The following is a 24,486-nucleotide window of genomic DNA, read 5'->3' on the forward strand; positions in this document are numbered from 1 at the left end:
TTCAAAGATTACAGTCCGGTATTACGCAGCTTGTACGTACATGTACAAAACTGTGTTACGCCTAAAGGCGGTTTACCAGTTATGCGAAACAAACAAACAAAAAGACCCCCAATCTAGTTTGTGTGTTACAGCCTGCCAAATGCTGCTTAAACACAGGAAGCTGTTATTATGAATTTGCAGTAGTACATAGCGACTTTTACGACAAACACAATGTCATGCTTTTAGCGACATTGCTGAGTTGGCAGTGTACAGAGTTCTTGTGTTCCGTGAAGCCTGGGTGCCATCCTCACCAGTTACAGCCCACTTCCTATCATCGCTGGTTACTATGAACTACGGAGGGTCACACCCAGGCCAGAGTCTGACGACAGGCAAAAATCAATGCACACATCCATAAAATTAAAACAGTGTAGTTGAAATCAAAGGGGTACCGTTACATACATGTCATCAAGGACTGATTTATCTTTGAAAAAGACTGTCAAACATTTGGGTGAGTCCATTTTTCTAGTGTTGGGATTTACTATCAAACCTTGCTTCAGAATGAGTGAGATATGATATGCTCTGATACAAGGACAAAAAATACAGACTTACCCCGTACATTCAGCTGTATTTGTTTGGTGGCTGTCCCAGCTGCATTAGTAGCTGTACATGAATACTGCCCAGAATCCCTAACAACAGCAGCAGATATCTGTGGCATACATGTAAAAGGTAGACAAAGTTTCCACACAGGATTAAAACAAAACAGTAATTAAAGCTTTCTTGGCAAGAGTTGTACAATGTAGACATGTTTCCAAAAAAATTGTTACTGTTATATTTATCAAGCACTTATGTTATGATAAAACAAAGTTAAGGCCACACCAATTTAATTTCTCGGTTAACGGATTTTCCTAGAGAAATAATGGAGCGGGCGGGCAAAAAAAAATAAAAACAGGCCTATAGGCATCCTATTATGGTCCAAAATGGTACGATAGGAGCCATGAAGTCAACACACCAGGCTGGTCCAAAATTTAAACAATGAATTTTGAACTTTTAATGATACCATTGCATTGAAAGATAGAATAACTTCAACAACTAGGATGAAAAGGACTGCTTTCAACTGTTCAGGGCAAAATATGAGCATTTTGCAGTTGATTCTGAATTTTTATTTTTATTTGCAAATCCGAAAAAAATGAAGCGGGCGAATCCGTTAACCAAGAAATCAAATTGGTGTGGCCTAAGATAGGAAAAATAACCTGAATACCATCCTTCTGAAATGCTTTGTCCCAAAATATATCCGGTAAGTACAAAGGTCCTTAAGACCATCATTTGCACATGCACAAATCTAGCAATGTAATGCTTACAGTAGTGAAAGATGCCATGTATTGTGGCTATAATTGTCTGCATGCATAAAATGTAGCTGAAACAATGTTCTGTGAACACATTATAATTGCAGGATTGCTGTACTGACTTGCAGTCCTGTAGACACTAAACTTGTTCTGTCAGTCATAGGAACAACAGATCCGTCCTTCAGCCAATCCACAGTCGGAGTGGGAACTCCAGACACTTTGCATTCCAGAGTGATGACTTCTCCCACCATTACCACACTGTCGGTCCCACCTTCCTCAATAGTGGGGGGCTCTGTAGGCAGTGCCATGTCCAGTAAATCTCACATTCATCTCACAGGTCTCATCAGGAGTAAAAGTGGTGAAATTGCATCAAGTCACTATGTCATTCTCTCTGCCTTTATTTGCTGAAACCTTAGATAACCATGCAATGTATTGCTTTTTCCATTTAATGACATGCTCTGCAAAGCTTCTATGAGAACTACCAGTAGTCTCCCATCATTAATTACAAGTACTTAGAAAAGGAGGGTTGTCAGTGAGCAAATGGAGGGCAGCCCAAAACTCAGGCAGATTGGCTGAGGAGGTGAGTCTTAGTTATATAAAAATATATAAAAATTATAGTTGGGAACCTTACAGTCTGGTCTCGGGGGTGACATCTTTGAAAAGGTGGTAGTCACCTGTTATGTCAATCCTTCCACAAACGTGGTAAATCTTCATAAATAAATAAACATAGACAAAACCCAACCATACCTGGAAAACTACACAGTTAGCAGAATATTCTTCAATCAGTGACTGTTTTTGAAAGGTCCTCCAATGATATTCACACACAGATGTTGTAGCTCATATTTAAAAGATACTCTAACCTTGCACCTGCAACAGCAAGTCTCTCTCAGAGCTCCCCTGTGTGTTGCTGGCCTGACATGTGAAGATGCCCTGATCATAAAGTTTCACTGCTGTGATGCGCAAAGACCCAGAAGGCAGGAGCTGGTAGTTCAGTTCATCAGAGTCCAACGGGGCACCTGCAGTGGGAGGCATTATCAACAGACATTGTAACAGTGTAAGCCTAGTATCCTCTCAGCTGCAAACGACTGGAAAGTAAAGGCTGACCTGGATGGGAAGGCTGTTTCTCACAGGAGATTGCACTTACGCTGTTGCGCCCTGATACCTTAATCTGGTAGGGAAGGTCTAGAGATGTGGTGTTTGGAGAACTTTCAGTGCCATGGGGGGGGCAATATAGAGGAAGCATACAAACGGAAGTTAAACAAAATATGCAGAACTGGTGGCAGCGTGCAGGGACAAAGACTGGAGGACATCGTGCTACCCTTTCGAAGTAGGATGCAGAGGGTTTGTTGCCGCATAAATGGCTAAAGAAGATGGGCCTCAGCAGAAGAGATCAAGTCAATAACAAGAGCAGCAGCAGAAGCAGCAGAGACAGGATCTGATGGATTTGGAATAAGTATACATTGTATGCAAGAAGAAAGGCTGAAGCAAAGCGAACTCTAGCATACACCTATCACCAGTCATCAGGTGTTTCGAACACTGACTCTGGTTCGAACTTCGAACGCTGCACAAGGAATCGCATGTTGTTTTGAAAAAGTCAACCGCCAGGACTGAAGAAGACAGCTCACCAGTGGGTGGTGGTGTTTTTTACACTGCTGGCCTCCCTCCCCCAAGGGAATATTGAACCAAGGGCCGAAATCCCCCATGATGGGTGGTGTTCAACTGATGAACCCACTGGTGAGGCATGCCATTACCATTATACAAGGTGTGTTTTTTAAACTTATATATAACAGTATAACACACAAATTCTCTGAGAAATATCAATAATCATTATCAAATACCAGTAAAGCTTAAGAAATTAGCATTGTCAAGTTGAACATAAATTCGAAATTTGAGCCAATAGCTTCAATATGAAACCTCACCAAGGAAGATTTTAAATTAGTAGGGGTGACATGACAATTGCCACCTGTGCACTCGCTGCCTGATGAAAGTGCTTAAAATTAAAATTAGCTGAAGAACTTTAAAAAGCCTTTGTTGGGTGGGAATTTCAATTATTATAAATCTTAATTCAAAAGGGAGGAGGAGGAAGCTGGAAACAAGTTGAAAAACGTGGGGAGCACAAAATGTCAGAAAAATATGCCCTGCACTCCGTAAGAAAACAATCAGAACAGATAACTCCTACCTGAGACTATGTCACTTTAAAAAGAGATGAATAAAACTTGAAACCATTTGAACATCGGATTGAGTCTTATCAACTGTCATCCTTCAGACATCAATATTTTACAACAATTTGTTACTTGTAGTTATTTGTTACTTGTACTTGAACGACACTAATGACATAGAATGCCAAATTCAATTCAGGAAAAGAAGAAAATGTGAAGAAATGCCATACCATACTCTATCTATATTTAGTCATTTGTTCAACCTTTATGTCCATGTAGATTCAATAATGAAGGAAATTTTTTTGCCAAACTTTTTTAAAGCCCATGACTTTTGAAGATAGACCATTGATAATGAGCTCTAAATATGTACATTGCAATTCCATTGTTACCTTCATGGTACCATGTGACAGTGGGTGCAGGAACACCTGTAACTTCACAGGATAGTAATGCTGGAGAGTTGACCAAGGCAGTGACAGAGGTAGCCCCGGGTCCTATTGTTGGTTGCACTGATGAAAAAAAGGAACAAATGTCAACTGTTGACTACTTCATCATTCCACTTGTGCCTAAGCAATGCAACGGTATTGTAACAGGGGGTGCCCTAGTTTGGACGTGCCCTAAGTTCCGAAATATTTTTTTACTGATCTTATTATGCAAAAGTACACCATATTTGTTGCCACTGATCATGACTTTGCTAATTAAAAAGGCAAATAGTCATAGCCAATGCATACTGGTGTTATTTGCATGAAAAGTATTACTTTTAGTAGTAAAAAATGAACACTGAATGTCCAGAGTGTACCAAGAATGCCACCACAATGGTCCCTGAAAGTGTGATAGGGTTTAAAATACAATGTGCTGCTGAATCAATTTTCACAAGTTTCAGCCCAACCACTTTAGAGTTAGACCCCCTACACCACGATGTTTGCTCCAGAAACCAGTCCTCAAGCAAGTCCTTCAATAAGACCTACATGTAACGTTACATGTAACTGTTACCTGACTTTTAGCCCCAGACGAAATTGGCATTGGCAGTTCAAAAAAAGCTGCTTGCGGGCCCAAACCTAACCTTACATCAATTCTTTATGTGGACTTACCCCAAAATAATGTCCAGAATCCAGTATCAAAACAAGAAGCTCTGCCAGAGAATTAAAACCTAATAAATCGTTAACAGGTCATGACCAAGACCAAAATTTCATGACAATTTGATAACTTCTATAATTCTTGAGTCACCCTGGTCATCATTATCATCACTGTATCTTATCCTGGCATTGTTACAGCCATGGATTTTTTTTAGAAGGATCCTCTGCCTACCAGTAAATTTCGTATTCCAAATATTTTTCACAACTTCAGCCAGAAAGTATACTACTTCTTATGTAACTCAAGCATTTCAGTGACTGCAGAGCAGAACCAATACAAAAAGTGAAAGTTTGTACAACGCAAAGATAACTGAAGTTTAGTCTTTTGTCAGATTGGTGTTTCTCAACAAATATAGGTCATCTAGCATTACAATGTACATCTACATGTACATGAATCCACTCTAACTTTAACAAAAAATGACAAAAATATCTAACCATGAACAAAGAGTTGAATCCTCTGCTGGTCAGTGCCAGCTTCATTAGAGGCCATGCACGTGTACAGACCAGCATCCTGTATACTGGCCGAAGAGATCTGCACAGATCCTGAGGGAAGTACCCGATACTTTCCACTGTCCCTGTTCGTTAAGAACACCCCATCTTTGCGCCATGTAATGGTTGGATGAGGTACGCCTTCTGCCTGGCAGGTCAGTAGAGCTACTTCTCCAACTCCTACTGTCACTAAGGACTCCGCAATGGAAATGACAGGAGGCACTGGAAAACGGTAACAATGCCATTTATGGACTATAAATCAAAAAGATGTGTAATGTCAAGATGTTTTGTATCACAATTGATTTCGATGTGACTATATGTTTACTCTACATTGTATCTAATCACATGTGTGTACTGACTGTGCAAAATGTATACGAACCATGCACTGAAATATTGTAGACTTTGGTGGTGTTTCCTGCTGGATTTGCTACCAGGCATCTGTACACCCCTGAGTCCTTCACTCTGGCATTTTCCAGCATGAGAGTTTGTCCATCATTTGATATGCTCAGGTGGATGTTCTGGTCATCTTTCTGCCAAGTGACCACAGGAGGAGGTGATCCTTCTGACCTGCAGTTGAGCTCCACACTCTCCCCTTCTATAATTGTGATGTCTTTGGGTACATCCTTATCTTGTAGCCTTGGTGGTACTGTAAGCATAAAGAAACCTTCATTAACCATTTATAACCAAATAATTAACCTTGGGACAGGACATTGTACTGTAGTGCTGCAACATGGTATGACAGTATAGAGTTCCATGACCACATACCTTCACCAAATGATGTTAATCTTAATGACTGAAAAATCATACATTATTCCCCCAGATTATGCACATAGGATCCTCATTTCCATGAATTATATCAGTTGATCATATTCTCCACCAAAAGACAGTCTTATCTTAACCAAAAATGTCATTCTTTTCTTACGAGTAGCATTTCCTCATAAATTATGCAAATGATCCTTATTTGAATAAGTTACGTTTTATGATGTTCACCTTCACTTAACTTTCAAATACCTAAGTATGAAATTCCAGGCCATTACCATTGGTGAATTACACCAGTTTCTCATTAATAATGCAATTCTTAATTTACATAATCAATATCTGTCTCTGTTTCTCTTGTTCTCAATTACATATGCCACACGCTTGAATACTCAGTCTCATTGATTATGGAAATAAGGTCGTAAGGCCACAACAATTTAATTTGTTGTTTCTCAGATTTTTTTAGAAAAAATATGAAGTGACAGGGCAAAATAAACAAATTAAAAACAGGCCAAGGCACCCCATGAAGGCCGGAAATGTTACAATATGAGCCATGAAGTCAACATACCAGATTTGTTTACATGTATAATTAAAACAATAGATTTTAAAACTTTTGATGAAATGAAGTTGCATTGTAACATTGAAAGAAAAACTTTAACAACAAGAATTCGGAGATCTCATACCTCCCTGAAATGTTGTTTATGTAACATTGTTATTGGGGAGATTTGTCTCATTGTATATGGAAGTAAGGTCGTAATTAACAGTTTAATTTATAACATAATATATGCATAGTGATGTTAACCTGTAAGTAACTTACACATGTAACAATGTTGACCTGAAAACAGTCCAAAAGTACACACATACATGAATTTTAAAGGGGTGAATGCCAACACTTACAATGGACTGTTGTTGGTACAGATTTCACATCGTTTGGGTGTAATACCAGTTTTCCAGGGCCACGAATGTACAGATTTTGTTGGAAAATGACAAAAAACACAAATTTTTAAAAGCCTGTATCCAAATAATGAAAAAAGGGTATTTGCCCACTCTGCCTCCATGCCAAATTTCTGGTCACTTGGCTGAAAAATGTCAGAGTTGAATCCATTTAAAGAAATGGCAGGAGGAGAAGAAGAAGAAACATGAGAGAACACAATATATTCCATTCGTGGTGTGGTGAATCCATAATTTTAATTATGGATTCATCACACCATGAATGAAACATATTTGCCAGGTTAATAGCTGGCAAATCTGGGAACCAGTTAAATTGGTGAGGAAAATGACAAACAAACTTGGCACATCTGGGAACCAGTTAATTAAATTAGTGAGGCCTTATTAGAAAAAGTTGTATTTTGGTTCCATTTGGTTCTCAAGAGGTTATCTGAGAATACGTGTATTCCTTACCGAGAGAAGTCAAGATAAAGTTCTTCTGATTTTCTCCAACCACATTGCTGGCAATGCAGGTGTAGAGTCCACTGTCTGCTTTCTGGACACTTAATATTCTCAGCTTCCGACCATCGCTGAGAACCCTTAATCTGGAGATCTGTGGTAAGGTCTGACCATCCTTCAACCATAGCAGAGATGGTGGTGGTTGGCCATCAGCCTCACAGAGCAGAGTAACAGAGTTCCCCACCACAGTACGCACATCCGTTGATGCTTCGCCTTTGATTTCTGGGACAACTACATAATGAAACAACCATTTGAAGTTCAAGACATTGTGATCTGTTCTCTTAGTTATCTTCCTCTCACTCACACACACTCACTATCCAGGGTTAGATTATACTGCTGCTTCCTCTATAAAAAAACTATGGGCAAATAAGGGTCCTTGTCATTATTGTACAAATTCTTTTTTGGCAAATAATTACACCCCCAGTTTATGCAATTAATAACAAACTTTAAGATGATAACAAACCCGAATGTAACTTGCTTATATCTATCAAGACATATTTTATTCCTATATAGTAACATTAAACACAATTCTTAAAGTTTGACTTGTGAATGTCAATGTAGTAAATCAGCTTTTAATGCAACATAACATAATCTAAGATCCTTCAGACCAACAAGTCTAATGAATGTAAGTCATTACATTATTAACTTACATGTAGATTCTATGTGTAATTAAATGTTCTTGGTAATGGCCTTGCCTTGTATCTGTACATCAAAATTGTGGTCATCTTCTCCAGCAGCATTGTTTGCAACACAGGTGTAACTGCCGCTGTCCTTCAGATTTGCACCCAGGATTGTGAGCTTGTTGCCCAGGATTTCAACCCCAGGGGTGTCAGCTGTGATGAGCAATCCCTCCTTCAGCCAACTAGTGGTGGGGGGAGGGTCTCCTGAGGCATTGCAGTGCAGCTCCAGTTGACTCCCCAACAAGGAAACTACATTGGTTGTTTCCTCACTGATAGCTATTTTGGGAGGAACTGAAAAAAGGGGACCCAAGGTGTCAGATAATTACAAATTACAAAGACATCAAAACTGCAAATTTACAAGACATTTGTGCAACTTGAAGTTTTCTAATGTGTAACTACACTAGCAATGGGCATTCAACTGGTACAGATCAGCACATCAACAATTTTACTTAATAAAAATAGTAGAAATTGGCCCAATTAATTGGATGATTATTTGCATGATTAATGAGGAAATTCTGTAACTCCAGTGTTTTACATCATGGGACTTTGGTATATGTAATATTTATAATCTATGACAGGTGGAATATCACCAGATACCAATTATGCAAATAAGGACCTAATTTGCATAATTAATCTGCAAATTGTATGAATCCTTAAAGGTAAATGATGGGAATTCCATACTTGGGACATGTGTAAATTAATCAAAAGTTAACATAATGATGCATATATTATGTAAATGTAGAGGTAATTTGCATAATTCAAGAAGAAATTTACAACTAAATGTGAAGCCCATATTTCATGGAGGTATGAAATCTCGGAACTCTTGGTTTCTTCTGATTTGCAAAAAAAAAAAAAAAAGATTCTGGTTCTGAATCAACTCAAATATGCTCAAATTTTGCCCCCGACAGTTTAGGAAAGCCCTTTTCCACCTACTTGTTACAGTTTTTTCATCTATAAATGCAATGGTTAGATTAAAACTTCAAAATTCATTGTTTAAATATTAACCCAGTTCATGACTCCTATTATAGCATTTGGGGCTAAAAATAAGATTTTTTTTTGTTAACTTTTTTGCCTTGTCTCTTCATAGTTATCTGACAAAAATCCAAGACCCAACAAATTAAATTGATGCGGCCTAAAGCACACATACATGTATATTGTAACGTTATAGCTCTTAGTACCTACCTTGCACTATGGTCCTGAAGCTTCTTTGCTCTTCCCCAACAATGTTGCTTGCAATACAGGTGAATGTGCCTCGATGAGAGACGTGTACACTAGATATAGACAGTGTCTGGCCCTGTCTGGTGATGCGAATGTTCTCATCTTGGTTCACACGTTTCTGATTGTGAAGCCATCTAACTTGAGGTGTGGGAATACCTTCTACCGGACACGTAAGCTCCATAGGTCTGTTGATAACTGCTGTTACATCTGCACCTGATCCAGTGAGGTCTATTGAAGGGGGTACTGAAGAAGAATAAAGTGTATTAAATTAACTTTCATTGCTGAATTTGATAGTGAACAATAATATATTAAGAAATTACTGTTTAATCTTATTTATTTACAGAGATTTATGAGCATTGAATGGCAAGCGCTTACATGATTACAATTTAAAAAGTGTTAGCAGTATTTTGTATACATAAAAAATAATTACTAGTTTATGCTCTGCCTGGAATGTTGCAAAGTTGAATACTTGTTCTTTGTCCACTCCGCTGCTTCAACTTTTTGACAGGTCAAAATATACCAGGGCTGGAAATACTTTTTTTCAGGAACATGCAAAATTGCACATTGACAAAAATTTTAGGTGCAATTTGAAAAACTTATGTGCAAAATTGTATTTATGTCGGTGAAGGTTAGACGTCCAGGTATTTGGGAGGACAACTAGCAAAGGTGTATATTCACCTGTTTTGTCCTCCCATCCAGTTGTCTGGAAAATTCTAATAAATAAATAAATAAATAAGATCCGCCAAAAAAGAGTTACTCAAGCAACTGTATATGGTTTTGGAAACAGACATTTCAGGTAGGATCTGCTACCTTTCGTCAGTGACACTAAGAGACTGCAGGAGAATGCCAGGTTTATAAGCAAGAACTATTGACTGATGTGCAAATAAGTAAAGACAAGTCCAAAAGGAAACACGGATGATTCAAATTAGTCAAGAAGCTCCTGTTGTTTGTCTGTCCTTAGGGCTGGGAGAGCCAAATCCCAAGTACTTTTTGTTTCTTTGCCTGCAACTCCTGCTCTAGGTGCAAAGTTGCACAATCAAAATATTGTGTAAATCTTGAAAATCATGTGTATTTTTCACATTGCACATGGGTATTTTGAGCCCTGTATACAGTTACTAGATTTTACCCACTTGATTGATTTTAATACTTTTGTTAATTCTGACACCACTTACATGTAAGTCATCTGTGAACTTTCTTGTAAAAGCTGATACACTCACCAAGTACTTTGACAAAATATTCTCGCTCATCGTCTCCTGCACTGTTAATGGCTGTGCACAGATACATGCCACTGTCCTCAGGTTGGACTTGGACTATCTGCAGAGTGTGACCTTCATTGAGAAGTTTCCATCTGTCTATTTTACCACCATGGTGGCCTACTTTGGTCCATGTAACAGCTGGCTGGGGGTTCCCACTGGCATCACACTGCAGTTCCACTATGTCACCGGCTATTGTGGTCATGTTTTCACGTATGTCTGCACCAGCTATCTGAGAAGGAACTGAACAGAAAAACACTTAGTAAGCACTGACACCAGACTTGGGAATGCTATTGTCTTGGGAATAACAAGTTTGTTTGGGTCATAGGGACCAGGGAAGACATTCAGGAGTAACATAATATAGTGCATTATCATAAGGGATAAAATGATCATGAAATTTCATAATGATCTGAAATTTGGTGCCTTAGATACTTGTAACATATACCAATAGAAATAAATCAATACTATACACCCCTTTAAAAATGTAACATTATACAATAATTTGGTATTTTTGAAGTCCAAATTTACTGTACAGTGTGTAGAGCAACAATCAATGGGCATACAGCCTTCAATATGCATGACAGGTTATGGCAGGTTGTTTTCTTCTTGCTGATTGGCTGTTGATATGATTAGGTGATTGCTGCCTTGATCACATGCAACATGTTGATAATAGGAACTGCCATCAAGTCTTTTAGTAGGCATGTCAAAATTTCCTGCTCTATCATTTGAATAAGGTGGCATGTGAGACCATTTTTTTATTAAAATCTTGAAAATCAACTGTTGACACAACGGCAATAAAAATCCTTACCAATTTATAACATACGGGATGTTAGAGCGCTATCCAATCATAAACAAAGTGGTGAAGACATATTGCTTTCTCTCATCTTTCTCCTCCTTCTCCTCCTGCTGCCATTTCTTTAAATGGATTCAATTACTTCATTTTGGGGCCAAACAACATGAAATTTGGCATGAAGTTTGATTGCCTGAATGGGTTTGGCTGTTCTTGGGTACTCAACTTCCTTTGGTATACAGTGTCACAGAGACTGGTAACAGAGTGTCATTATTACCATGAATATTAACTCTAAAGCTCCTGGATGCCTGCCCTCCCTCATTTGAAGCTACACAAGTGTACAGCCCCTCATCATTCTGGATTGCAGTGTTGATGTTCAGCAGCTGTCCCCGGGACAGTAATGTCAATCGACCATCTGAAGACAGCAGAGCACCGTCCTTCCTCCACTGCACTGTGGGAGCTGGGACTCCATTGGAGATGCATTCCAGAGACAGGGATGTCCCAACTTGTACAATCATGGGAGTCGGTGGTTCAGGCCCAGAGATTTGAGGTTTCACTAACAAAACAAGTATGGTGTACAAGTCAATATGAGGGAGGATATAGCCAACATTGTGTCTTACTGTAATTGTCTAAATCAGAACTGCAAACTGATGTAAAATGACCACTGATCTGTAATATTACTGCATTATTATTTCACCATAGAATGCCCTTATCCCCACCAATGTTACAAATTTTTGCATATGTTTGTAGTTCTGGCCACATCAATTTCATTTGTTGGTTCTCAGATTTTTTTCTGAAAAAATATGAAGCAACCGGGCAAAAAAGATGAAAAAAAAAGGTCTACACATCCTATCATAGCCCAATGCTACAATAGGAGCCATGAACTCAACACAAACTAGTCTAAGGCCACACCAATTTAATTTCTTGGTTAACGGATTCGCCGCTTCATTTTTTTCTCATTTGCAAATAAAAATAAAAATTTAGAATCAACTGCAAAATGCTCATATTTTGCCCTGAACAGTTGAAAACAGTCCTTTACATCCTAGTTGTTAAAGTTATTCCATCTTTCAATGCAGTGGTATCATTAAAAGTTCAAAATTCATTGCTTAAATTTTTCACCAGCCTGGTTTGTTGGTTCATGGCTCCTATCGTACCATTTTGGGCCATAATAGGATGCCTAGGCCTGTTTTTATTTTTATTTTTTTTTCGCCCGCCCGCTCCATTATCTTTCTAGAAAAATCCGTTAACCAAGAAATTAAATTGGTGTGGCCTAAGAGTTCCACAATCTCATACCTTCGCCAAATGACTGACAAAGTAAAGATTATCCCTCCTGATTATGCAAATGGCTACTTATTTGCATGAATTATATCAGTTGATCATATTCTCCACCAAAAGACAGCCTTATTTCAATGAAGAAAGTCATTCTATCATTTCCTCATAAATTATGCATATGATGTCCTTATTTGAATAAGTTATAACAAGTATGAAATTCCAGGCAGTTACCATTATGGAATTATAACATTTTCTCATTAATTATGCAAATTAAATGTTAGTTTACATAATCAATATTTGCCTGTGTTTCTCTCATTCTCAAGTACATGTCACAAGCTTGAATAGTCCTATAATGCAATGCAGCTAATTTATAGAATTTCCTCAAATTATGCAAATTACATTCAGATTTGCATAATTGTCGCATAATTATGTCAAGCGTTACTTAAGCTACCTAAATACCAAAAATCACGACCGGTTCTCTTTCTTGAGTAGACCTACCCATCTACCAAATACAATTCATTTAAGCCTTCTTGAGTTATCATGTTTACAGACACACAGACGAACGCCTCTGAAAACCTTCTTGGCGAAGGTAAAAACTGGGTTAATATATAAACAATGAATTTTGAACTTTTAATCAAACCACTGCATTTATGGATGGAAAAACTGTAACAACTAGGAAGAAAATGGCTTTCATCAACTGTTGGGGGCAAAATATGAGCATATTTGAGTTGATTCAGAACCAGAACTTTTTTTTTTTTTGCAAATCAGAAAAAAATGAAGAGGCGAATCTGAGAAATTGGCGTGGCCTCAGAGAGAGCGTAACATTTTCTTTTCTTGAACTGTTGAAAGCCTGAAAGTGTGGCTGGCTGTCATCTATTAGTGTCATGGACCTTTACTCTAGCAGTTAGATGCTGGAAACCATAACTTGGAGGTCTTGATCATGAGTGAAAATGAGGAATCAAGCACCTCACTCACCAAGGACACTGATGTTGAAGTTCTTGTTACTCTCCCCAGCAGAGTTCCTGGCAATGCATTTATAAATGGCAGTGTCACCAACCTGCCAGAGAAAGTGTTAGTAAAAGCAATTATCTCCCACCTACTGGCTGACATGTACTGTATATATATGCAGATCATGTCTCTGCAATACTGTAGGTTATGTCTCTATACTACAACAAGGTTCTATTCTTTTCTTAAAATATACTTTAAGTAGTCATATACACTTTTCTTAAAGTCACTGGTTATAGAGGTATTAACTCTCATAATAAAGTTCTGGCCTGAACAATTAGGCAGAATAAAATTCAGAATATCAAAAGGAACTTTTAACTGATACAGTAAAACCTGCCCAGGCAACCACCTATTCAACCTGACCACCTAGCCATCGTGACCGTTTTTTCTTGGTCCCGAAAATTTTCCCCATTGACCCAGGCATTAAAGAGCTGCCCTTGGCGGCCACTTGGCCAATGTGACTGCAACCGCCATATGTCCGCCAATGGTCCAATACCTTCCAATGGTAACCGGTTGACAGGGTCATAATTTGGTAAATTTTTCAATCAGTAGTGACATTGATTCTAAAACTGGTCATTTTTGTCTTGGGTATGGACTACAGCACAATATTTTCGTCTGGGAATAGCCACTGCTGGGTCATTTTGGGTCAATGGAGCAGTACCCTACGTGATATCAGAGGAAATTCCAGTGCGCTGTAATTTTTCTCTTCTCAAGTTTACGCCCATTTGTCATTACTCGGATAATTTACTGTGCGTGAAAGTTACTTTACCAAAGTTTGTATCATCTGTGGTGTTGCTGTACTGCTCTGTACACCGTAGATAGTAATCGATTAAACCGTGAATACACATCACAAGGGGCTTACAGTTGGTATCCGGTTGGTTGGCTTTCAAAGCGCTTGAAAATGTTAATACCACTGTGCAGTACAGTACGTGGTTGACTTTGATGAATTTCGAATTTTTAAACATTGCTTCATTTGTCAGAACTTGCGAAGTTTAGGCCCCAGGAATCTAATAAAGATACCTGCAGTATTTGACATTGAAACACCTCGAATCAGAGACCATTCACTCTCAGTCATGTTATGATTCAGGAGAATCAAGTGAACCCTCTTCAAGGAGACCACTTTGTCCAACCAGACTGTTTTTTTCAGGTCCCCTGGGTAGCCGGCTTGAGCAGGTTGTAGTATCACTATCAATAATAAATTCCTAACTTTAACTAGCACCAAGCCTTAAAATACTGTATACCTACAGTGGTGCATGCAAAATTCCCAGAAAAGTTGTTTGAAGTAAAATTTAAAGCTATTAAACCATTTGAATTCTTTTTTTGCCATTATACTGCTGGCTCAGTGCAGGATAGGTGCAGGCTAGGTAGGCATCAGAAATACCTGCACAACTCTAATTTTACATGAACTAAATATGTATGCAAGGCTGGCAGACTGAAGATGAACTGTTCATCACCCTGGCATGATTTACTTTGAAATTCACTGCACATATTCAGGTATGCCATACAATATATAAGTATCACGAGACCAGAATCATAATGTGTATTTTGTAGATAAAGGAACAAATGGTTTTCTTTACCTTTACATTCCTGATGGTGAGATAATTGGACACACTACTCTGCCCATCACTCTGTAGGGTGGTCTGTATCTCTGTTGTTACTTTACTGTTACCAACAGGCCAGGAATGGCCATTCTTCAGCCAGACAAAAACCGGTGCAGGAACACCAGTAGCTTGACAGGCCATAGAGACGTCCTCAGTCTCCAGCGGTTTCAGGACTACCATGCTCTGACTATCTGATATACTGGGAGGAACTACAACAGAACAACTTGTCATTAGCATAAAAAGAAGTTGTGTGGCTCATACGTCGATGAAGGTTAGACATCCAGGTAATACGATATGCTAAAAAACAGTTACTCAAGCAACTGGATATGTGTGTGGCTCATGTTCCTCTCTGGCGGTAAAATGTTCTGGAATACATGTATTTTTCAGAACATGTATTTCAGAACATGTATTTTTCAGAACATGTATTTCAGAACATGTTCTGGAATACATGTTCTGAAAAATACATGTAATGTTACATGTAACTGAGCATAGTCCAAATTCCTTTACTCCAAGGTGATTTGTGCTGTCAGAAGCACTGGAAACAACAGCAGTGATACAATGACTAACACATGGCACTCCCAGGAACAATATTCATGCCAGGCTAATGTTTTTTTTTTTTGTAAGCAAGAAACATGCAGAGAACCATCACTACCTAATGAAAAAATGAAAGGGAATGACTGAATCCAGCTGTGGTCAGCTTACATGTCTTCACCAGAACATGCTGGAATAAAAAATAGAGTAAAAACTGCAGAGAATATACTATGCTTCTGTAGGTTAACATCCCAGGTTGCTGTATTTCTACATATAAGATAATATACCCCGGTAAACATGGTCCAGGGAAAAAAATCACCAGAAATTAATCGGCAGCGGGGCAGGGGTACAGTGAGAAATGCACATAAAGAGTAGTGAAATTTTAACATCCACGCAGTTCTATCAGTGTCTGCAATGACAGTTTCAAATTGGCCCGGCAGTATCAACTTGGCAGGCTATTATTATTATCATTTGCCAACCAAGATCTGCCGGCAACGGGCTATAAAACTAAACACTTCAACACATTGCAGTTGCAAAGTGTGTCAAAATAAAGAATGGTTACTTTGATACATATCATACTAGCATGTTAACATTGCAAGTTGGTATTTATTTATTTATCAATTCATGACCCTGGGAACAAGAAATTACTGGATGATCCTGGCCCGTCACATTGCAAATTATTATGAAAACAAAGTTGGTAACTGGCCCAGTTGCACAACCATTCACCACTCAAAAATTTCTTATAGTAGTAATTTCTTTGTTCTGTTGGTCATGTAATGTTATATGTTATCCTATCCCAAATACAGTAACCAGGGACGTTAACTTATAACAGCATATTCTGGTAAATAGGCTGACCCACCATCTGCATAATGTTACAATGTATTCTTGTCTTATAACTTACCAAACACTGTCACAGCCCACGATTGAGTATCCTCCCCTGCAATGTTTGTAGCAACACACATGTACACTCCCCCATCCTGAAGACTTGCTCTGGGGATATGCAGTGTCTCCCCAGAGTTTTTGAGTATGACTTGACCTCCAATTTGTACATCCTTTCCATTCTTCAGCCATTGAACCGAAGGTCTTGGGATGCCACTAACCAAGCAATCCAGGGTAACAGAAGTGTTGAATGTAACAGTAACATCCCTAATGGTCACTGTTCCATCTCTAACAGATGGAGGAACTGCAAAAAAAAGAATTAAGTGTCATCAGTGTATCATCAGGGATCACTTATATGTACACGCTACCTGCAAAATGACAATCGAAAATTTAAGGGGGCATTATATAACATTTGTGCACCAAAAATTAATATTTCAATTTGAAGCATATTTTTCTGATTGTAATTTAGGCCACAGCAAGTAATTTTATGGATGGCATAAGTGTGCACATTAATTTTGGCTGATTTTTTAGAAAAATAAAGTGAAGAAATTTTGTTGCCCTCTGACAGTGGTCAACATGCTAAAAATGTGCAAAGATTTCTGTTGCCATGCCAGAATGTGGCTGGCAGATAAATATGAAGAGAGGAGACAAGACAAGGCTCTGATTTAATGTTTTGTCTTTTACTTTGATGCAGTGATGTATTTCACTCCTTTGGTGGTGGCTGTGTATACAATGTATGTGATGTTCCCACTGAATCAAAACCATTTGTACAATGATTGAAAACTTTTATTTTTCTAAAAGTCGTTTCAGTGAGAAAGGGATGTTGTAATAGTTGACAGTAAATACAGGTATCATTTTTTGTTCAACAAGGTTTATGATGTCAACATTTGAAAATATAGGAATCTTGAAGTTTGGCCAGCCTTGTTTTTTTTTACTCTATCACATTAGATTTGGAGTCTGCGGAGGATGTCATCCATAAAATTTACTTGCTGTGGCCTTACGTCCACTTTTTAATATATTTGAGGATTATCTCACATTGCTGACATTTATGGTTGGGGCTAAAACAGCCCACATGTGGTGCACTCAGTTTGTGGTGCCACCACAAACTACCAAAACATAAAAAAACATAGCTGACAGCTGTGTTTCAAGCAAACACAAAAAAAAATTCATGACCAAAAATCAAATTCGACAAGACCTACCCACTAAGCAAGTTCCATGAAAATCCATCCATAGCTTCTTAAGTTATAGTACCGAACCACATACAAACAAATGCTGCCAAAAACATAGCCTTCTTGGCATATGTAGTAACTTACCATGGACATCAAGAACAAACTCCTTTGTGAAGTTGCCAGCCACATTGGTTGCAATGCATCTGTATATACCAGCATCATCTACTTCAACAGCAGCAATGCTCAAAGTTCCAGAGGGTAAGACAACATGTTGTAGGGAATTGCCTGACAAGGTTTCTCCATCCTTAATCCATGCAAATATGGGTGGGGGGATAGCATCCACATCACATGGCAGACTGACTGGATTCCTAACAGTTACACTGATTTCATTGATTCCTCCCTGAAAGCCATCACCTGTTGGTGGGACTGAATAAAAAGAAACAGATACAAGTACAATATTTGTCATCAGTGCTTAATAGTAATGTACATTATGTTACGTAACAGTTATGTAACATGTATTTATACCAAGGATGTTAACGGGAGAGGTCCTTGTGCATAACATACATGTAACAAGAGGTTGATGATTTCATACCTTCGTCATGCATAAGTTTGGGTTATCAGAGATGTGCTGCTGTATATTGTTTTATTTGTATTTTGCTGGTATGTACATGTAAAATGTAACCCAAAGGATGTGTGTGATACGTAAGTTGGAGTACAGAAACACACGTTACACAAATGTGGAAATATTCCGACATAGTCATGATGCTTGTCATTGTCCTCACTACTATCTTTTCAGGTTTGGAGTGCTGTGGAGTTTTCATGTTGGTGGTTTCATTGACTTGCCACTACCGGAAAGAGGGACGGGACATCAAGCCGTGGTCTACTGTTTAATAATGCTCCTATGGGAAAATATGTCCTGAGACAGAAGTCAACAATCTAACATCTGTCCTCCCCCCACTGGCTGTGAACATCTGTTCTACATTCCTTGATTCGAGTCTAGCTAAATGTCAAACCTAAAATTGCCGCTGCAATACCTTAGAAAGTCACTAGAATGCCCAAATTTGACCTTAACCTTCTTTTTTCTTTCACTACAAGCTACCTACAAAAAACATCCACAACATAAAAAATGATGCCATCTAGTCACATCCCGTCATAAAAATGACCACAGAAGCTCCAAAAAAGCAGCTATTTTGCTGACAACCACACCAGATACTTACTGCCCAAGCATCTATGTCCCACTTAAAAATCAAGACCATAGTATGTCCACAGCATGAGAACTCCATGATCATACCCAGCTGCAGTACCTTACAAAACCGCTCTGAGTCTGAATAGTGAACACTATAGTCTAAGCATGCTGTATTTCAGGTCGTTTAGTTTTTGTAGTTACTGTAGCGCATAAGAGCCAAAAATGTACATTTTTGGTCAAAAATAGCAAAAAATGGCCCATTTTACATGATTTTAAAGTGACACATGCCAAATGTGAAAATAACATTCTGTGGGCTTGTATCCAAGGATCCCCCATACCAAATTCCAGGTCATTTGGTTTTAATATTAGGGAACAGGAGGAAATAGCCCAATGGTTTCTCTTTTTAGCGAATGCCCAGGAATTGTTGCACGAATGTTAAATTTTTTTGTGTGGTCATGTCTAGAGTGTGCTCCCGCATGTCCATACCAAGTTTGAAGCGAATTCATTGAGCTGAACTTAAGTAAATCAAAATTAACTGCTTTTTTTCTCTTCTTAGCGAATACCCACTTTACTTCCAGGTTTGAAGCGAATGCCCACTACTCCTTGCAAAATATCGGCCCACGCGCAACGCCGGCAAAATCCACCACCACAAACATGTTCGTACAGGACTCCCCTGAAATTCTGAGAAGTTTCCATGCTTTACAAGCTTTTAAAGTACCTTTTTTCGGACTTGGACCCCTATCAGACTAAGGACGGCTCCTGTTATATCAAGATAAAACTCGATATATGTCCTTGTTCATATGTGCTTTGGTCAATCACAAGGTCCTTGGAATTCCAGAGAATGTGAGATATTTTTCTTGTACATGGACAATACAATGTAGGTAAATAGCAGATCTAAAACCTTACCAAACACCTGCAGGTTGACCTGTCTGGAGGCTACCCCTGCTGGGTTGATGGCTGTGCAGGTGTAAGGACCAGAATCTGCAGGCCTGGCTGAACTTATGATCAGAGCTCCTGTGTCTGAGATGGACATGCCCGGCCTGTCACTTACAGGTTCTCCTCGATTCTTCCAGGTCACAGTTGGGGAGGGCACACCATCAGCATCACATGTCAGCACAACCTGCCGACCTTGTACCACAGTGTACTCAGTCTTGTCTTCAGATATACTGGGAATGACTGGAAAACAGTGATCATTACAAAATACTTTCAGAATTTTTTGTCTGTAAAATATATACACATGTATAAACTGTAAAAAATATACAACTGTACACTGTCCCTTGCTGTTTGCTGGGGCCCATTGATGTCAGCTTGTAAATTTGGATGTACATTGTATTTCTAAATATCAGGAAGAGGCTGGAGCTGTGATCATTTTTAGGTGCCTTATACATGTAGAATGAAATCAGAAACACACAGTGAAAATATTTATATACTTCTTTCAAACCTAGTGTCCTCTATCCTGAAGGAGAGCTGAAAGACCCTGATGTTGACCATTACTACTCTGGTTTAGCTCAACTGAATTCTGTTCTTGGTTTTTCCCTCACCTATGTTCAAAAGGTGATGTGCAAAAAAGCTATGATGCTTTGAAACATGGACGTTGATAGAGGCATTACAATTTATAGTAATGCTGCAAAATTTGATTCACCCTACATCAATTTATAATAATAATATAGTTCATTGACAACAATCCAGGTACATGGCAGCGTATAAAAATGCTGAATTACGCACTCAGGCTTTAAAAACAGACTAAACAATAAGGTCAGCTAAACAAAGAACATTGACAAACTAGGGCAGTTAAGGAGGGACTTTGCAAACTTAAGGCTGAGGGCTTCTCTTCTTTTCTGTAGGGACGGCAAACATAATTAGGACAGTGAGGGCGATGTTGTAAGACGTGTACAGGGGGCCATCTTTAATGCTCATTTTTGTATGAGTTCAATTTTTATTACTTGATGTGCAGAGATTGAATTCCAAACTGGGGCCGCATATTCAAGGGGCGGGCGTATGTATCTTTGGTAGAAATCGCAGAGGTCTTATTCCTGATGAGGCCACCAACTTAATGACAGCTCATCAGTCAGACCATCTTTACTACCGGGTACTTGTAAATGACTAGTGATTAGTGATTTGAGTTCAACATATTTCATATCTCTCACCTTGGACATCAAGAGTGTAGTCCTTTGTTAACTCCCCTGCCACATTAGAAGCAACACATTTGTATTCTCCACTGTCAGCAACTTGGACTGTAGCAATCCTCAGTGTTCCAGAGGGTAAAACAACATGCTGCAGAGAATTGCCTGACAGCATTTGTCCATCTTTGATCCAAGAAAATGTTGGAGGAGGGAAAGCATCCACCTTACAGGGCAGTTCTACCAGACTATCCACCATCACAGTCACTTCTTCAGTTCCATCAATCCCAGAGCCTGATGGAGGGACTAACACCAACAAAAAAGAAATCTGAGATTCCAAATCTCTAGTAAGTAGTATATACATGTAAATGTAATGCATAATGTTCAAAATGACAGCTAACAATTTGAGATGTAGTTAAGGTCGCATAACACAGTATTTCTAAGCGAACCCCGTAGAAATAGTAGGAAACAAAGTAGTGCTGCACAATACTAGAGAAGCGTGCAGAGTGCATGACATCGAGATGGAACCTGTGGTGAATGTTAGAGGAATACGTCAGTTTTGAGACTGTAAAAGTTGAATTACAGTGCATGTTTAGTTGCTGTAGATTTGCGCTTGGATACTTGATGAACCGACTAGTACACAGTGCGTTGGCTGCAGTTCCATGCCCTCCGCAATGACGCTAATAAAAGAGGGCATTACAAGAGAACAAACATAAGCTCATTTTCACATATTTTGTACACCATACCCTGAAATAAAACATACCAAAATTCTGAACCTCGCTTGTGCACCATACTATAATTTCTACTGCGTCAAGTGAGTCACTTTGGGGTCCTTAACCATAGAAATCCCCAAAGGGCAAAAAAAAAACTGTATTCTTAAGTCACTTCTCACCCTTTCTATCTAATTAACTGGTCCCCCCACTTTTGTGTGCAATATACTGTAACTTATGTGTTATCTTCGTGAACTTACAAAATAACATAAAGCACAGGGTCCATAAGATACTTTTGGTCTAGGTAGATTTAAAATAAAGCTTACTTATATGAAGATATAAATGAATATGATAATCACAGCTAAATTTTATCACTTTTATGCTCCTGGCGGAAGCCCTGAGATCATATATTTTACAAAAATTTGGCATGTTTGTGTTCTGCAAAGAGCACTCTATAAACAAGAGTTCTGAGATCTCATACCTCCATGAAATATGGGCTTGATAATGATATGTAAATGTAAATTTCTCCTTCATTATAGCAAAAGACCTCTGCATTAACATAATATATGCATTGTGATGTTAACTTTTGATTAACTTACACATGTCCCAAGTATGAAATTCCCATCATTACTGAGTAATAGAATTTTCAGATTAATTATGCAAATTAGATCCATATTTGCATAATGTGGTATCTGTTGATATTCCACATACCATAGATTATAAACATTACATTATCAAAGTCCCATGATGTAAAATACTGGAATTACAGAATTTCCTCATTAATTATGTAAATGAAGTCATCATTTGCGTAATTTGCATCCAATAGTGTAGATCTAAGCTACCCACTTACCAAAAATCATAAAAATACATTGTTCCTTTGTAACAGCAGTGAACCTTAATCCGACACTTTTATGCACAGGCAAGATTGAATGACAAATCCACAACCAGACATTCCATATTTTCATAATCATTGATTGAGTTCATCTTGTAGCCTGTTTTTAATGTCATACCTATGTGTGTGTCACTCTCCCAACCATTGAGATATCGCTGGAAAAGTTGCGTCTTCAACATCGCTCCCGATTTCACCATGCCCTGCATATTCTGTTCTAAGCGAAACCTTAATCCAACACCATACAACAGTGTAGCTGTTTGCCTGTAATTTTGCCATTCACAATAACTTTTTTCTCAATCCCTTTGCCAAACAACATACACTTACACTTACACTTATTATCATCAGCATCAAATGTCACAGTCGGTAGGCCAGTGCACCACCGGCAGCGCTACATCAGATCAGGTGGCTTGGGACTATTGAACTTTCGAAGAAGGGGACCAAAGTCGGATCAGTTACGGCGGGACATTTTAGTTCAAAGAAAAAAATAATTGAAGAATTTTACGATTAATGTTACCAGACAGAAACCTTTATTCAGCACTATTCCGATGTATTCGTCACTAATTTTTAGTGTTGTGATCATTTGCCACATCCACGTACAGACTAGTGGTATCGTCTTCAACAACAAGTACTCAAAATGGCGGTTTTGAAAATGGCGCTGCATGACCACAACAAACTTGCTCTGAAGTACACTTCCAGGCAAGTGGTTTGTCAGCAACAGACACTTTATCAATTCCTTTTTTTATTCACTGTGACGTTGAATGTATAGCATGAGGATGTAAAGGAGAAATTGTCAACGTTTTGACGATTGTCCTTCCGGAAGCTTCCTCCCACGACATGCCTACCAGTATAAAAAAAAGGCTGAAAATTTCATGACCTCGTCTCCACAACATGTTGACTTCGTGAGCTCACTGTTTCAAGTTTGTATGCTGTATACCTTATTACCTCCATGAAAAATGGAGGTATTGTTTTTGGCGGCGTCTGTCTGTGTGTCTGTGTGTGTGTGTGTGTGTGTGTGTGTGTCTGTGTGTGTGTCTGTGTGTGTTTCCGCAACTTTGTAGTCAGCATAACTTCATAACGACTTTATGGATTGTGATGATATTTGGTAGGCTGATAAGTCTTAAGAAGACAAAGGTCAAGGTCAAATATGGGCCTCCTGGTGGATGACCTTGGTACTGCAGCAGAACTTCCGGTTTTTGTATCTTTGGTCCTGAACAAGCTATGGTCTTGACTTTTTGGTGACAGATAGCTTTTCCTGTCAGGAATAAGTGGTGTGGGTTTGGTCCCCCTAGCAGCTTGTTCAGGAACTGCAGGGGACTTTAGGGCGAAATCTTTAAAAGCCAATAAGTCCAGATAGGAACAGCGTATTTTCATCATTTTTGGTGTGTAGGTATCTGACAGAGAGATGTACATAATTAACTGCAAGTTATGCAAATGAGAACTTTATTTGCATAATTAATGAGGAAATTCTATAATTACAGTGTTTTAGGTTCCGGGTCGGAGTTTAATTCTGACCAGGGTTCCAAATAGTGCGCAGTAAATCGCCGGATCTGCGAGGTTGTCACGCTAGGTTTGGCTCCCCATAGCTCGGTGATTGCTGTAGATTTTCAACTAGGTTTTGAATTGATCAAAAAGCCTTGGGATTGTAGTGTTTTTCGGCGCGGTGAAGTTGGACGGCCAGCGAAGCGTTTTTGGTATTAGTCCGCGAGCAAGGGTGATGCGGTTTGTCGCCTGATGACCCAAATAGCTGCGTTCTATGTGGAATTTCTAGGGGTTCGCGTCACCGGATTTTGTGAAAAACTTATCGCAACAACCTATATTTTTTTTCTGTTTTTCAGAAACAGAAAGTAGTAAGCTATTTCAGCATATAAGCCGTTAGCC

The 24,486-nt window shown here is 38.8% G+C and overlaps 1 protein-coding gene across 2 annotated transcripts in view; it reads right to left on the reverse strand.

The window, feature by feature from the left end:
- LOC109467615 (hemicentin-1-like) overlaps window positions 1-24,486 on the reverse strand; it is a 108,472-nt gene that overhangs the window by 18,215 nt on the left and 65,771 nt on the right. For both annotated transcript variants that reach the window (XM_019765631.1, XM_019765630.1), the window contains 17 exons: window positions 21,034-21,312; window positions 19,793-20,062; window positions 17,845-18,126; window positions 16,554-16,835; window positions 15,098-15,330; window positions 13,491-13,572; window positions 11,521-11,799; window positions 10,418-10,696; window positions 9,165-9,443; window positions 7,998-8,273; window positions 7,258-7,533; window positions 5,480-5,746; window positions 5,047-5,322; window positions 3,871-3,987; window positions 2,183-2,338; window positions 1,445-1,614; window positions 589-685 (listed from right to left, as the gene is read on the reverse strand). In XM_019765631.1, the coding sequence (XP_019621190.1) occupies window positions 589-685; window positions 1,445-1,614; window positions 2,183-2,338; window positions 3,871-3,987; window positions 5,047-5,322; window positions 5,480-5,746; window positions 7,258-7,533; window positions 7,998-8,273; window positions 9,165-9,443; window positions 10,418-10,696; window positions 11,521-11,799; window positions 13,491-13,572; window positions 15,098-15,330; window positions 16,554-16,835; window positions 17,845-18,126; window positions 19,793-20,062; window positions 21,034-21,312 (3,900 nt within the window). The remainder of the gene's footprint in view (window positions 1-588; window positions 686-1,444; window positions 1,615-2,182; window positions 2,339-3,870; window positions 3,988-5,046; window positions 5,323-5,479; window positions 5,747-7,257; window positions 7,534-7,997; window positions 8,274-9,164; window positions 9,444-10,417; window positions 10,697-11,520; window positions 11,800-13,490; window positions 13,573-15,097; window positions 15,331-16,553; window positions 16,836-17,844; window positions 18,127-19,792; window positions 20,063-21,033; window positions 21,313-24,486) is intronic.

The sequence above is a fragment of the Branchiostoma belcheri genome, unplaced genomic scaffold (assembly GCF_001625305.1).
Source record: "Branchiostoma belcheri isolate BF01 breed outbred unplaced genomic scaffold, Haploidv18h27 scaffold184, whole genome shotgun sequence".
Taxonomy (NCBI): Eukaryota; Metazoa; Chordata; class Leptocardii; order Amphioxiformes; family Branchiostomatidae; genus Branchiostoma; species Branchiostoma belcheri.